Below are 15,494 nucleotides of genomic sequence, written 5' to 3' on the forward strand. Positions count from 1 at the left end.
AACTCTAACACAATGTTCTTAGCATTGAGCATTTGAACGCTATTGGACTAGCGTTCGAACGCCGTCGGACGGACTGCATTCTCAAGTTCTGGTGTTCAAATAATGAGCGGTAGCCATTACCTAACAATAGTCAATATATTTTGGCACACGCTGGATTGTCACCATTTGAACGCTAAAACTTAAGAGCACTTATTCTTTGATAGGGCTGCGACATTCAAATGCCGAATGACAATCATTCGAACTCTAAAATCTAATAACACTTATTTTTCGATAGGATTGTGTCGCTTGAACGTCAGGTTACGACCATTCAAACGCTATAGCCTTAAATTGCAATAGTTGAAAAGAAAATCTCAATGATAACCTGATTCAACCCAGCAAACCCAAATTTCCTTTATAGGGTGACCTAATCAAACTGTACCACATTATTTGTCACATAAGATGTGCAAGTTTTTAAGATATAACGCTAAATAACTAAAATAGATTTGATGCTCAATTAAATTTGACAAAAAAATAATACCACTGCATAACCAAAATAAAAATATGGTGCTTTATTCAATTTGATAGAAAAATTTATATTCAAACTTTATAGAGAGAATAACTGAAACTTTTTAAAATATAAAAAAAAAATTTAGACATAAGTACATTTTACAGTAAAATATATTATTATTATTATTATTGGAAATAGGGCGGCGTCACACTACTCTTTGTACGGTATAGGCTTGATCTCTCACATCAATAATGGGTTTCGTATGCAGATTGCGCAAGAAAAGTCCCGCATGCTTGCTCCTACGGAAGAAATTAACAAACAGAGACGTTCTGATCGGTATCGTTCAACTTCTAGTAATTCTAAATTGGTTTTCATCAAATAATGCGCTAGCTCAACCAAACTCGTTATTTCGTCCTCTCTCTTATGTACATAATAAGCTCACTTGTTCCCAGTCCCCACATAGGTCCAACAACGCACCAACAATGATCGACCCCCCCCCTTCAAAAGTAGCAGCTGCCGTTGCTATCACTCTCTCTCACTCTCTCTCTCTCTCTCTCTCTCTCTCTACCGACCGGAAACTTAATTGCACGTACCTCCTCCCAAAAGTCCATGGAATCTTGTCCCTGCTAATTCCACAACCAATGCAAAGAAAAAGGCAGCTCCGATCCTTTAAACCAAGATATAATCAACTATATACAACAAAGAAATAAGGACAAACGAAGAAGAGGCAGCGTTAATATTCATCATGCGACAAATAAAGAAGATACCAATTAATTAATCTTTCAAACTACTCTTAACAATGGATGCGTTCTTTATCATCTTCCTCGTTGTCGGGGCTCGACTGCCACGCGGAGGCCGTGAGCAAGGAGAGGTCCTTCCACCCGAGCTTGAGGCATCCGGCCTCCTCGGCCAAGGTGTACCCCTTCCAAGGGAACATCCCCAGGAGAAGATTCGCCTGCGCGGCGGCGCTCCCGGCGAGCGACACGGGCCGGAACCCGGCGCGCTGCAGCTCGTCCCCCCACCGCCCCACCTTCACCTCCCCGGTCCGCTTCGGCCCGCCGATCGCCACTATGTTCCTTATCTCCGCTGCCAGCAGCTGCCGCTCCACCGCGTGCCGCTCTGTGCTCTCGATGTCGACCCCGTCGCCGAGCGCGTCGAAGAGAGCCGAGTAGTAGTGCAGCGCCTCCACGAACCGCCCCAAGAAATCTCCCCCGTGCCCCAAATCCTGCTCGATGATTGTGATCAGCTTCGGCCGGAGAATCTTAAGCAGCCTAATGGTGGCGTGATCCGATCCAGTGACGTCGTACAAGCAATGGTGCATCCAATGGACGACGGTGACCTCTCCGACGTTGCGGACAGCGAACTCGCTATGATCCGTCACGTGCCCGATCTGGCCTTCTATAGGGTGGAAATCGAACGGGAGCCCGAGAGCCGCCGCGAAGTCGGAGAGCCTTCGCCCGGTGGCTTCAAGAAGCTCGAGGGACGACCCGAGCCCGGTGATGCGGAGGGATCGGAGCTTGGAAGGCCGGGAAGCGAGGATTTGGAACAGCCCGGGCCATTGGAGCCCCTGCATGATGTCGAGGTCGATGACATGGACGCGGTCCTCGCCTTCCAAGGCTTGGAAGATGGCCTGGTTTGCGGTGAAGTGGGAGAACTTGACGAGGGGCGAGAGAGCGTTGTAGGATTGAAACGCTTGGAAGATGCGGTGGTTTTGGATGGTCGTCAATGGCTTGAGAGTTAGCGGGGTGTACGCGCCAAGGTAGGAGCTGAGGATCCTCGCGTTAAGCGCGTCGCCGAAGTAGGCGGCAACGCGTTCCGGCGAGGAGCCGAAGGGGGAGGCAAGCTCGGAGATCTCCGGGAGGAGGTCACGCGCTTCGGCGAGGTGGTCGGCGGCCACTGCCTCCGCGCACTGTAGGAGGAGACCCAAGAGGCGGAGGACGCGGGATTCTGTCTCGTCGGAAGCGGTATGCCCACCGGAGTGGTGGTGGTGGTGCTTCTTGTGGACGCGGTCATCCTCGTCGTCACCAGCGGCGGCGGTGGTTGAGGAAGAAGGGGCGTCGCGGGTGGAGCGCTTGGGTCTCATGGAAGATGGAGGAGTCGGGTCGGAGGAGGTGGTGCCATTGATAGGAGACTTGGGGAGGAGGCTTTGGAGCATTATGGGAAAAGGAAGAGGTGGATATTTTGGGAAGAGATGGAAAGAGAGAGTGATGGAGGGGGGAGTATTATGGGAAGAAAAGGAACGGGAGGAGGAGGAGAGAGACAGATTGGGTTCGGGCCTTCGGGGGATGCGAAAAGGGATAAGAAGGTGTTGCTGTTATCGTCAGACGCCGTTAGCGTCAGTTGGCAGCCTCCTGTTTGTCGCTTTGCTGTAGTATTATTGTTTCTGGCAATTTTGCAAATAGCCGCCTATGATCTAATTAAGTAAATTTATGGTTTTAATCCTTCGTTGAATTATTTGCAATTGACTCCCTTTCTATAGTACATAATACTCCCTAGGATAAGGTTGCAAGGAGCATATAAATATAGGCTGGAATTTGATAGCGCTTGTTCTTTTTTTAGAATATAGTTTAACTCTTTGATTAAGCTGAAACTTTATCTTTTCGACCTTTCATTTCTGTCTTTTAATCTCATTATCGTTCTGCCATGTATGAAACTGTCTCAATGATAGTACTTTTGATATGAAAAAGATAGAAATCCAATCTTTTGTTTCACAACTACTAGAAAGAAAAGGTAAAATTGTTTCGTAAATTTTTTTTCGTAAAATTGTTTTACTAAAATTCTTCTTACTTATTCATCTTAAAAATTGTAATATTTTTTAAAAGAAAATAAGAGCAAATAAGAAAGGCAAAATTTCTACATGTTCGACTGTTTTAAAATAAAGTTACATCAGCCCTTAGTTTTGGACGAAAATATCAACGGCCACATATGGGTTAGAATTACAACACGGAAGAAAAGTTTAGGAGAATATTTTATGTTTTAGCCTAACCACAAGATAAAATTATCTTGATGTCTTGCTTAACCTAAAGATACCCTTTTATCTTCTATTAAAAATGAGAGCTTGATTTTTGAATAAAATGTAGGATTTGAACTACAAATTTTGTTATTACTAATTCCGTATAGGATTTCATCCATTTATTTTTTTGTCATTATTCTTGTCCTGTAGTTGCTGCATAGTTTAAGAAACAAGAGATGGGAAGGCGATTGATTGTCTTAATTACTAATTAGATTATATAAAATTGGATTAATTTAATAGAATGAGGTTAGGCCGGTAGGAGTTTCAAGTCAATAATTTTATCGGGCGTGACCAGCAGATTTTTTGGCAGTTTGTCTGGAAGAGCAGAATTTCATCGAAGCACTCCGCGAAGGATAGTCATTGGGTGGTTTGAGTTGAGGTATGAGATAAAAAGATCTTCTGATTAGATGGCGCGTAAGGTGAGCTTTTTGTACATGCTAATAGAACTTGTACAATTAGGTGGCTAGTAGAGTGAGCTTGAGCTGTCCCTTAATTTTTAGTTTTTTTTTTCATGAATATTCTTCTAAAATCTCTTATTTTTATATTTAGATAAGAGTGAAAATTGGTTGATTATTCAGTTTCATATCCGAGTGTTGTAGGATATGAAATGAAATTTTTGTTTCCGTTTTGATAACTGACTTTGTATCTGGATAGTCTATAATACCAAAAAAAAATTAAATCAATTCATGATGTGTGGCTGACCTGTCATGAAATTAGATGTGGTCGGCCACACTATTGTTCTCCCCTCCTCCCACCTTCTCTCTCATATATATATATATAGAGAGAGAGAAGAGTGTAATAACCCCAAATTAAAAAAAAATTAAATTAAATTAGTTGGGCATGACGCGATCAGCCATACTGTGGTCGGCCTCGTGCCTAGCATGCCTTGCATGCAAGGGCCTCATGCACCTCCACGGAAGCTTCCCTACTTAGCGTCATGATGACATGTGGAGGTTGGACCGAGCCCACCGGCCACTTCACCACTGCCACGTGACCACCCCTAATCTCTCTCTCTCTAATTTTATCTTTTCTTCTCCTCTCATTCTCTCGTCCTCTCTCTCTCTCTCTCTCTCTCTCTCTCTCTCTCTCCCTCTAGTCCAACAACGAACTCCAAGCACCGAAAAGAGCCATCGTGACCCTCCCACTCGTCGATGAGTCTCTCTCTTTCTTCTTCCTTATTTTCTTTTCTCTCCCTCTCTCTGTTTAGCTCTTTCTCTCTCACTATTTCTTTTTAGGGCCACCGGCGAGAGGCCGACCGTTGAGCGACCACCAGTGACCGTTCCTCTCCCTTGTAGCTCGATCCTCCCCTCCCTCCTCTTCTTATCTTCCTTTTCTTCTTCTCTTAAGTAATCTTGGTTGCAATGGTGCTGCACTCGGCCCAGCACCCTGCAATGGGTGTGCTTGGGTGCTAGGCTCGGCCCAACACCCTAAGGCATTGAAGTGCTGGGCTGAGCCCTTATTAGTTATTTAATTATTATAGTTAATCTAAAGTATTTAATTTCTATGAATTAAATATAATTATTATGACTAGTAAATAAATTTAATTATACATGATTAGCAAAATACATACAATATAATTTACTATATTAATCCTAGCTAGGTATAGTAATTATTAGAGTTATGTACATATATTCATATGTAATTACTTGCATTAATTTATTTTTAATTTCTTAATTATCCAAGAGAATAGGCAGATGATTATGTTTCAAATAAATTATTATATAATATAATTATAGTTTATAAATAACAAAACAAATATAGGAATCAATAGGATATGATTACAATGAGAAATTATCTTTTGGTTGGGTTAATTATAACTAGTGGAAATATTGAGATTATATGTTATAAATAATTTCAAATTCTGACTCCCCTATTTAAGACCATATGGATCTTTCTATCAAGGATTGATCGTTGTGGTGGCAAATGTGACCTCCAGCATAATTGTATGATATATATAAAGATGATTACAATTGAACATGTTTTATCATTCATTTTGATTAGACTAGTGATGGGTTACGGTACCAAAAGATAGGCTATGGAACAATTCCTTCAAGATCTAAATTTATTATAGGAATCAGTCCATGCAACTGTGGTAAAATATTCATCAAATATTTTTCTGTAGTCCGAAAATCACGAAACCATATGGATTAGATCCGTAACTCCCTGGTCTATAATTTTCATATTTATATCCTTCGCAGATTCGCACTGCAACTGGCACAAAAATAAAAAAGAACGCACGTGATGGTGGTGGTGACGGGTGGAATGGATGTTAAGATTATGGATGATTATGGAGATGAAGGTGGATAGTAGATGTGGTTAAGGGATATAGACGAAGGGGATGAAGTGGTCGAGATCCCAAAGAAGAGGGAGGGCTTGACAGACGAGGGAGATTAGAAGTTAAGAGAGACCTTGCCAATAGTAAAGGTGGAAGGATGGTGAAGAGGGAGGAGCGAGAGAGAATAAAGAGAAGATAGGAGGCAAGAAATCAATAATTCAATAGCATTATTAATTTGGCTACCATCCACACCTTTATAGAGGCTAGCCAACAAGCCCTAATACAATAACTAACCCTAATCCTAGTGCAATCCCGTCGATCACGTTCAAATGCACCCGATCACGTTTGAACGCACAAAAGACGTTCTTTGTATGTACGAACGCGATGCAAGCGGTCGAATGCGCTCGATCGCGTTCGAACACACTTTTCGCATTTTCTGTATTTGCGAACCTAATGCAGGCGTTTGCAAGGGCATTCGAACACAACCCTTCCTCCATTCGAACGCGACCTACAGAAATTTTATTTTAATGAAAATAAATAACTAATGTAATAAGAAAAGATCTTAACAAGGTGTATCAACCCACCACGCTTTCCCCACCTTGCCCTAAAGGTGTAAAGTCGGAGAAACACTCCAAAATGTCAGTCTCTAACTCCTATATCGCCTCATAGGATGGCTTGCCAAGCTGCTCGACTAGAATCTCCATCTCTAATCTGGTACCATGTCGTCGTCGGTACCTAGTAAGTACACGAACTGGTTCTACGATCTCTGTCTCCTCCAATGACTCTGGTAGAACTGGTCCAACGACCTCATGATCTCTAATCCGTTTCCTCAGCAATGAAACATGGAAGATAGGATGCACTCTCAAACCCTTTGGCAGCTCCAAATGATATGCAACTGGACCAATACGCTCCAACACCCGAAACGGATTGAAGTAGCGATGTGCTAACTTCTGGTTTCGTATCGGACGCAAGGTCTCCCGCCGATACGGTTGCACCCTCACAAACACCCAACTATCGATGTCGAACTCCTGCTTCCTATGACTATGATCATAAATTTGCTTCATACGATTTTGAGTAAGTTTAAGATTAGCACGCAACCTCCTTAATATGGCATCTCTATCCATCAAAGCTAAGTCCACCTTTGTCTGATCTGCAGATACCACTGGATCATAAGCACGTAATATCAGAGTTGTGCGTCCATACACCACCTCAAATGAAGTCATGCCAATGCTACTATGATAGGCGGTGTTGTAAGACCACTCCACTGACGATAAGAACTCTAACCATCATCTCGGCATCTCTCCAATAAAGCACCTCAAGTACTGCTCAATGCCTCGATTGACCACCTCGATTTGGTCGTCTATCTGTGGATGGTAGGCTAAACTGAAGTTCAATCGAGTCTCTTGCAATTTGAAAAACTCCGTCCGAAAGTCGCTCATAAATATATGATCACAATCCGAGATAATCATGCGTGGCATGCCATGTAACCAAGCAACATTTCTCACAAAAATTTCAGATACAAACTTGGCTGAAAATGATGTGACATTGCCGAAAAGTGCGCATACTTACTCAATTTGTCAATCACCACAAAGATAACAAAATAACCACATACCAGCAGAAGACCCTCTATAAAATTCATAGAATTGTCTTCCCAAACACGGTCCGATATAGGTAAAGGCTAAAGTAATTCGGCCGGTTTCAATGTAGCTACTTTAGCCTTTTAACAAACTTCGCAAGCACAGATAAAACTCCTCACATCCCGCCTCAATCCTAGTCACATGCAACTCTGAGATATCCCCCTATAAGTCCTCAAGATGCCTTCATGACCAGCCTCTAGAGTTTGGTGGAAGTGCTCCAATAATTTTCGCTGCAACCCATCATTTGCGGGCACTCAAATACATTCAAAGTCCAGCAGCAAACCGCTTTGATTCTCCAACTCTGGATGGCGCTCTGGATCATCCAACACCTCCTGCAATAATCTCAAAACATCTGGGTCAGATGTACATGCATTCCTTAGTTCATCAAGGAAGGGAAAGGTAGGAGTAAAATAGGCTACAAGCTCGGCGGAATTGAGTTGGCGTGATAATGCATCCGTCGCTCTATTTTCTATTCCTTTCTTGTATTGAATTTCATAATCATACTCCAGCAATTTCCGCTCTATTTTCTATTCCTTTTTTGTATTGAATTTCATAATCATACTCCAGTAATTTTGTGACCCATTTCTGTTGTGCCGGAGTGTGTATACGATGTCCCATATAGTATGGAAGGCTTCTTTGATCTGTTCGGATAATGAATCGCCTATGATCTATTCGAATAATAAATCACCTATCGATTAAATAAGGCCTCCACATTATCACCGCATACAGAATTGCCAACATCTCTCTCTTGTAAGTCGATAATTGCTAAGATTTTTGTGATAAAGCCTTACTAAGAAAGGCAATAGGATATCCTCTCTACATTAGTTCAGCTTCTATGCCAACACCTGATGCATCATATTCTACAATGATCTCTTCGGTGAAGTCTAGTAACGCTAAAATGGGCACCGTCGTCATTACTGTTTTTATTTTTTTAAAGGCTGTAGTGGCTTCATCCATCCATCTAAAAGTGTCCTTCAACAAAGAAGTGAGAAGAGCAGTGATCTTACCATACCCGGCGATGAAGCGGTAATAATATCCGGTCAGCCCCAAAAATCCTCGCAATCCGGTGATGGTAGTAGGAATAGAACAAACGGTCATGCATGCTACCTTTTGAGGATCTGCCGCTTCACCTTCTGCTGAAATAATGTGGCCTAAATACTCCACTTATTGTAACGCCCCCGCCCGGCATAGGCACATGCACGCCCACGAGCCTACATGGCACGCGCGATGCATACGATAGGTCGGGTGGGGCCCGTCATGCGCGGATACTCTTTTGTGCACATATAATCATGACATCATCAAATAAAACCTGCTAACCTATCTATGAATCACATAATCCATCACCAAATAAATCATACTATTAACCAAATAAACCTGTTAACATATGAATATCCAAGTCCACAATAATATACACTAAATCACTACATAATCTGGCAGGACCCACATAGGCCACAATAAACCATCAAGATACAATTAAAACAACTAATGCAAGAGTACACTATGATTCGACCTGTATCATACAAATCATCGTCTAATTCAAAAGAGTACAAATATCAAATACTAGTACAACTCAATTTATATATAAACTATCTTCTATACCGTCTCGCATTATAGCTTACCTTATCATCGCTCTTAAATATCTTCTCAAGATATTTTAAGTCGCTATCACATACCACATGTTTGAGCGGGTTAGAAAAGAACTAAAGAAACCCATCTATGCTGTGCTAGAGTGTGTATACGCTTTCCCATAAAGTATGAAAGGCTCCTTTGATCGGTTCGGATAATAAATCGTCTACCGATCAAATAAGGCTTCCACTTTGTCACCGCATGCAGAGTTGCCAATATCTCTCTCTCATAAGTTGATAATTGCTGAGATTTTTATGATAAAGTCTTACTAAGAAAGGCAATGAGATGTTCTCGTTGCATTAGTACAGCTCCTATGCCAACTCCCGATGCATCACATTCCATAATGAACTCTTTGGTTAAGTTCAGTAGTACTAAAATGGGCGTTGTCGTCATTGCTATTTTTAGTTTTTCAAAATTTGTAGTGGCTTCATCAGTCCATCTAAAAGAGTCCTTCTTTAACAAAAAAAGTAAGAGGAGCAGCGATCTTGCCATATCCGGTGATGAATCGGCGATAATATCCGGTCAACCCCAAAAATCCTCTTAATCCGGTGGTAGTAGTAGGAATAGGCCAAGCGGTCATGCATGCAACTTTTTGAGGATCCGTCGCTACACCATCCGTTGAAATGATGTGGCTTAAATACTCCACTTGTGGTACTCCCCATAAGCACTTGGACTTCTTGATCTTCAATTGGTTTTGCTTCAACAAATTCAGCACATCCTCCAAAATGCTCCAATTTAGTCATGCTATACACTAAAATGTCATCAAAAAATACCCAGACATACCTTCGCAATAGAGGCCAAAATATATCATTCATGAGGCCTTGAAAGGTAGTTGGAGCATTGGTGAGATCAAAAGGCATCACCTGGAACTCGTAATGCCCGTCCGAAGTCCGAAATGCAGTTTTGTGCACATCCGCTGGGTGAACTCTAATTTAATAATACCCGGCCCTTAAGTCAAGCTTGCTGAATATAGTCACCCCTACAAGCTCGTCCAACAGCTCTTCTATAACCGAAATGGGATACCATTCCTTGACGGTAATAGTGTTTAGTGCTTAATGGTCGACACAAAAAACGCCATGTCCTATCCTTTTTCTGCACCAATAGCGTGGGAGATGAGTATGAGCTATGACTTGGTTGTATGAGTCCTTGCTCCAACATCTCGGCTACCATTTTGGAGAAAACTTCCTTTTGCACATGTGGATACTAATATGACCTCATGTTCGTTGCTGCAGTCCTAGACACAATCTCTATGCGGTGTATGCATCAATATTTCAACTTGGATATCTTCTTCCATGCCCTCCACAATGGCCTCCTCATGGACTTCCTCTAGACACTCTCAATCATCAACAACCTCATCATCCTCCTTGAGACCGTCGATGAGCATCATACTCCCAATCGGTTTAGAACACCGATGACTGAGGGTGAAACATTCATTGCATCGAAAGCAAAGGCCCTTCGCTCCTCCACCTAGGAAGGTGTGAGAGTTCGAACTGGGGGTCTTGTGCCTCCTCTAACATTGGAAGAATGTCTCACAGGTGGCCTTAGTCTAGTGCTCGCAGCCTTCGTCTTTGAACCCGCAGAATTTCTAACCGATGTTCTAGGTGCAAACCGCCCATCTCAATTGCCCCAACTTGTTTTTGTTGCTGGGTGCCATCCACATCCTTTAGAGGCTAACCAAACAATTCAAAATTAACCCTAAATACTACATTTTCGCCGATCGCGTTTAAATGTGCCTGATTGCGTTCGAACACACCGAGTTCGCTCTTCTCTGGATTTGCGAACGCGATGCAGGCGTTCACAGTACGTTCAAACGCGGCGTTCGAACGCACAATGCACACTTTGACAATCACGTTCACAACCGCGTTCACAACTACGTTCACAACCGCGTTCAAACGCACTCCACCCGCGTTCGAACGTGACTTACAGAAAACTTATTTTCTTAGGAATTAAACATTAAAATAAGAAACAAAAACACTCCTAAAGTGTATCCATGCTCGAGATGACATCGGTGAAGTCCAAATTGTATCACCATCTTGAGAGCTTTATGATTTTGCTAAATCCTCATGGCCTTTCTCAAAGGCCTCCTCAAGAGTGGTAGGACATAGGGCATGAACATCTATTTGTATCTCCCCTCATAGGCCTGGAATAAATATGCTCAACAATGTTAGTTCGGGCCAAGGTGGCTCACAACGACTACTAACTCTTTCAAATTCGGCTTGGTGCTCCAATATGGTCATCCTCTGAACCATCTTACTTAATATGGTAGCAAAATCTTCATATGCCGCTATCCCAAATCTGCGTGTAATCCTCATATAAAAGTCAGCCCATTTGGTAAATCCATTATCATGAATAACTGATCTATACCAATGCAATGCCGTTCATTGGAGGTGAAAGCTTGCCATCTGGACCTTTGCGTCCTCCGCTGTCCCTTGACAATCAAAATATTATTCAACTTGAAACACATAATCTGTTGGATCACCGCTTGGAATTTTGGAAAGTCTAAGCGTGCGATTCTCCCTCGAATAGCATCGTTGGGTTCGCGAAAAATCCTTGATTCAGGTCTAAACCTTTATACATGTTGATCACCTTCTCTAAGTCCTCGAGCACGTCCATCATTATCTTTAGAGGGATCAACCTCATTCTCAAAGTGCCAATCCTCCTCATTAATGAAGCGCATCCGTGCCGCACGCCTCTCGGGTTCCACCACCACTGGTCTTAAATTTTGTATCAGAGGTGGGAAATGATGTGTAGGCATAAGTAGGAGGGGATCATTAACACTCACATGTTGCACCTGGACTTGTGGGGTATCAGATCGATGAAGTTCCACTAGTGGTCCTTCTTAAGGCACTGATCGTCATCGAGGAGATGTCGAAGCCGATCGGTTCATAATATATTTCTTTAAATCATTATGATCCTTTTGAATTGCTTCAACTCTATATAGCAATGTTTAGAACATGCCCTAAGTTCATCTGTTAAGCCCATATTCACACCCATGGACATTGGTTGACTCAGTCCTGCCGTTGTCACTCCAAAGGAATCGGTCTCACAATTAAGATTATCGTGGGTTATGTCCTCCCTTGTCAATGTGCTTTCTATAGGTCTCCTTGTTGATGTTATCTTTCTTATTTTAACCATTAATGGAAGCCTAAGGTTTGTCTGGCTCTAATACCAAATTGATGGGTTACAATACCAAAAGACAGGTTATGGAACAATTTTTTTTAAGATATGAATTTATTATAGAAAGCAGTCTGCGCAACTGTGAAAAAATATTTGTCAAATATTCTCCTACAGTTAGAAAATTATGAAGATAAGTAGATTCAATTCATAACTTCATGATATATAACTTTTATATTTATGCTCTTCACAGATTCAAACTGTATCTGGAACAAAAACATGAAATAATATGGGTGATGGTGGTGGTGACGGGTGGAGTGGATGTTAGGGCTATGGATGAAGTATGGAGATGAAGGTGGATGGTGGACGTGGTTAAGAGATGTAGACGAAGGGAACAAAATGGTCGAGATCCCAAAGAAGAGGGGTGACTCGACAGATGAGGAAGATTAGAAGTTAGGAGAAACCTTGCGAACGATAGAGGTAGAAGGATGGTGAAGAGGGAGGAGGGAGAGAGTCTTGAGAGAAGATAGGAGGCAACAAATCAATAATCCAATTTCATAATGAATTTGGCTGCCATCCACATACTTATAGATGCTAGCCAACAAGTCCCAATAACAATAAGTAACCATAATTTTAGAGGATTCCTACCGATTGCGTTCGAACGCACAAAAGATATTCTCTGTATATGCAAACGCGGCGTTCGAACTCGCCTGACCGTGTTCGAACGCACATTATGCATTTTTTGTATTTGCGAACCTAATGCAAGCGTTCGCAAGGGCGTTCGAACGCGACCCTTCTTACGTTCGAACGCGACCTAGAGAAATTTTATTTTAGTAAGAATAAATAACTAATGCAATAAAAAAAATCCTAACTAAGTGTATCAGCCACAGGCCTGCCCTCTTGCAATAAAACAGCCTCTACACCGACTCCAGATGCATCACACTCAATAGTGAACGGTTTGGTAAAATTTGCTAAGGCAAGGACCAAGGCTAAAATTATTACCTTCTTCAATGCTTCCAATGCTTCCCTTGCTTTGCTTGTCCATAAGAAAACACCCTTTCATAGCAAGGCCATGAGGGGAGCTGCCACCTTGCCATAATTCGCTACAAACTGGCGATAGTAGCCGGTTAAACCGAGGAAACCACTGTAACGCCCCCGCCCGGCACGGGCACGTGCACGCACACGCGCCCACACGGCACGCGCGGCACACGCGACAGGTCGGGCGGGGCCCGTCACGCACAGATACACTCCTGTGCACATACGTTCATGACATCATCAAATAACACCTGCTAACATATCCATGATCACATAATCCATCACCAAATAAATCATACTCTTAACCAAATAAACTTGTTAACATATGAATATCAAAGTCCACAATAACTAATACAAGGGTACACTATGATTCGACATGTATTATACAAATCATTGTCTAATACAAAAGAGTACAAATATCAAATATTGGTACAACTCGATTTCTATATAAACTATCATCTATACCATCTCGTATCTATAGCTCACCTCATCATCGCTCTAAAATATCTTCTCAAGTCGCTATCACGTACCACATATCTGAGTGGGTTAGAAAAGAAATAAAGAGAGTCATGAGCAAAAGGCTCAGTGAATAGACCTTACCCCGAATCAGTGATGCCAAACAGAGAGTAAATCATGTACTGGATAATATGAATCAGAAAGAGTATCATGTCATGAATGAGTATATGAATGTATCCTCAATAATATATAAATGAAAAGTAGATAACACGTCATAACTGATAAAAGTATATAATCCTCGACCATGAGTAAACAAATCTCCATGTCATCTATCATCATAACTCTCTCTCAAATATGACACATGATGTATGCCGATCATGACTATGCTATGATATCAAATGCAACCATATATGATGCATATTGACCACTCGATAATCAGGTAACCGAATGATAATGAAATCATATGCATTTCTCAATATCACGATCATCACCGACATCTCGGTATAATATCATCATACTATACCACTGTGCACAGTCAACACCCGGTACCCGGTCTCAACATCATGCCCGAAGGCTCAGAGCATACTCTGCCATCCGCAAGGAGTATCTCAAATATAACCATACCCTGCCATCCGCTAGGGTATCAACATCCATCCAGACCGGACACCCTTCTAGCTGATAGAAATCTCGTGAGGATAACTCGCCACATATGCCCTGGCGAACGGCATGTGTCCGAATGTCTGCTGCGCACACAGACTAACGACCTCGGATGTAAGGCCAACAGGATTGCGACCATGTCGAGCAATCAATCATCCACCAAGCACGTCCTAACCCTCGCGCCCACTCGGGTATCCTCACGCTTTCTATCAACTATCCTATCAATCACATTTCATGCTTTCCTTTTTAAATGACAAATCATATGCATATATCCAGTACAATAACAAGTCAATGCATAACAGGAATTTAGGTGGAATAGGAATCAAGAGCAAAATGATGTAATGCAAATTCCAACCATGTATCTAACACATGCATACTCATGCTAATCTACCACATGCATACTCATGATAGAAATCATCCCGACATAAAACCATAATAGCATAATCATCTCCAATCATCTCTATATATCACCAATGTACTCATATCCCAGATCAGTCTAATCAAGTGCATGATAAAATATGCTCGACTGAAATCATCTCTATATAAAGTCATATAATCATGCTGGAGGCCAAAACATGCATGTACATAATATACAATATATCCTAATTTGAGAAAGGGATCTAGGGGATAAGACTACTCACCGTCTGATCAGAAGATACAAACCACGCATCTCTCACGTCCGTCAGGTAACCGAGTGACACTCATTGCTAGCAAGGTACGGGGTCTCAAATAATTTCGGCTTGAACTTCCAACGGGTTGTCATCTTCAGTGTGGCTCACTTCTTCCACTTGCTATCCCTCAAGATCTTCAAAAGGATCTTTCTCAATCATCTCTTTCATGAGCATTATGGCTGCGGGCTGTTTGGCACATTTGTGGCCTGGTGTGAAGCGCTCGTTGTGATAGAAGCATAAACCCTTCGAACGTTGATCTTCGACCTCTGTTGGTATGAGGCATCGCCCTGTTACCCTTGGCTATCCCCTAGAGTTAGGGCTTGTCTATGGAAGGTTTGGCTGATTAAGGTTTGGCCAAACCCACCCCGAACGTGCCACTCCCAAGACTGATGGTCTAGGGTTAACACGTGGGTCCGTAACGCTCCAATTGGGGCGGTGAGTAGCCTTCAATTTTCTTTTCTTCCATCATTTGAGCCACTGAGAAGGCCTCTAGCAAGGTTGTAGGACGAGTAGCTTTGACTTC

General features: G+C 42.2%; 1 protein-coding gene across 1 annotated transcript; it reads right to left on the reverse strand.

Moving 5' to 3' along the window:
- Window positions 1-1,098: 1,098 nt before the first annotated feature.
- On the reverse strand, window positions 1,099-2,971 carry LOC140758949 (scarecrow-like protein 23). Its single transcript, XM_073095367.1, has one exon. The coding sequence runs from the start codon at window positions 2,640-2,642 to the stop codon at window positions 1,281-1,283; it is 1,362 nt and encodes a 453-aa protein (XP_072951468.1). The 5' UTR covers window positions 2,643-2,971; the 3' UTR covers window positions 1,099-1,280.
- Window positions 2,972-15,494: the final 12,523 nt, after the last annotated feature.

The sequence above is a fragment of the Typha angustifolia genome, chromosome 4 (genome assembly GCF_048772165.1).
Source record: "Typha angustifolia cultivar Huaian chromosome 4, ASM4877216v1, whole genome shotgun sequence".
Taxonomy (NCBI): domain Eukaryota; kingdom Viridiplantae; phylum Streptophyta; class Magnoliopsida; order Poales; family Typhaceae; genus Typha; species Typha angustifolia.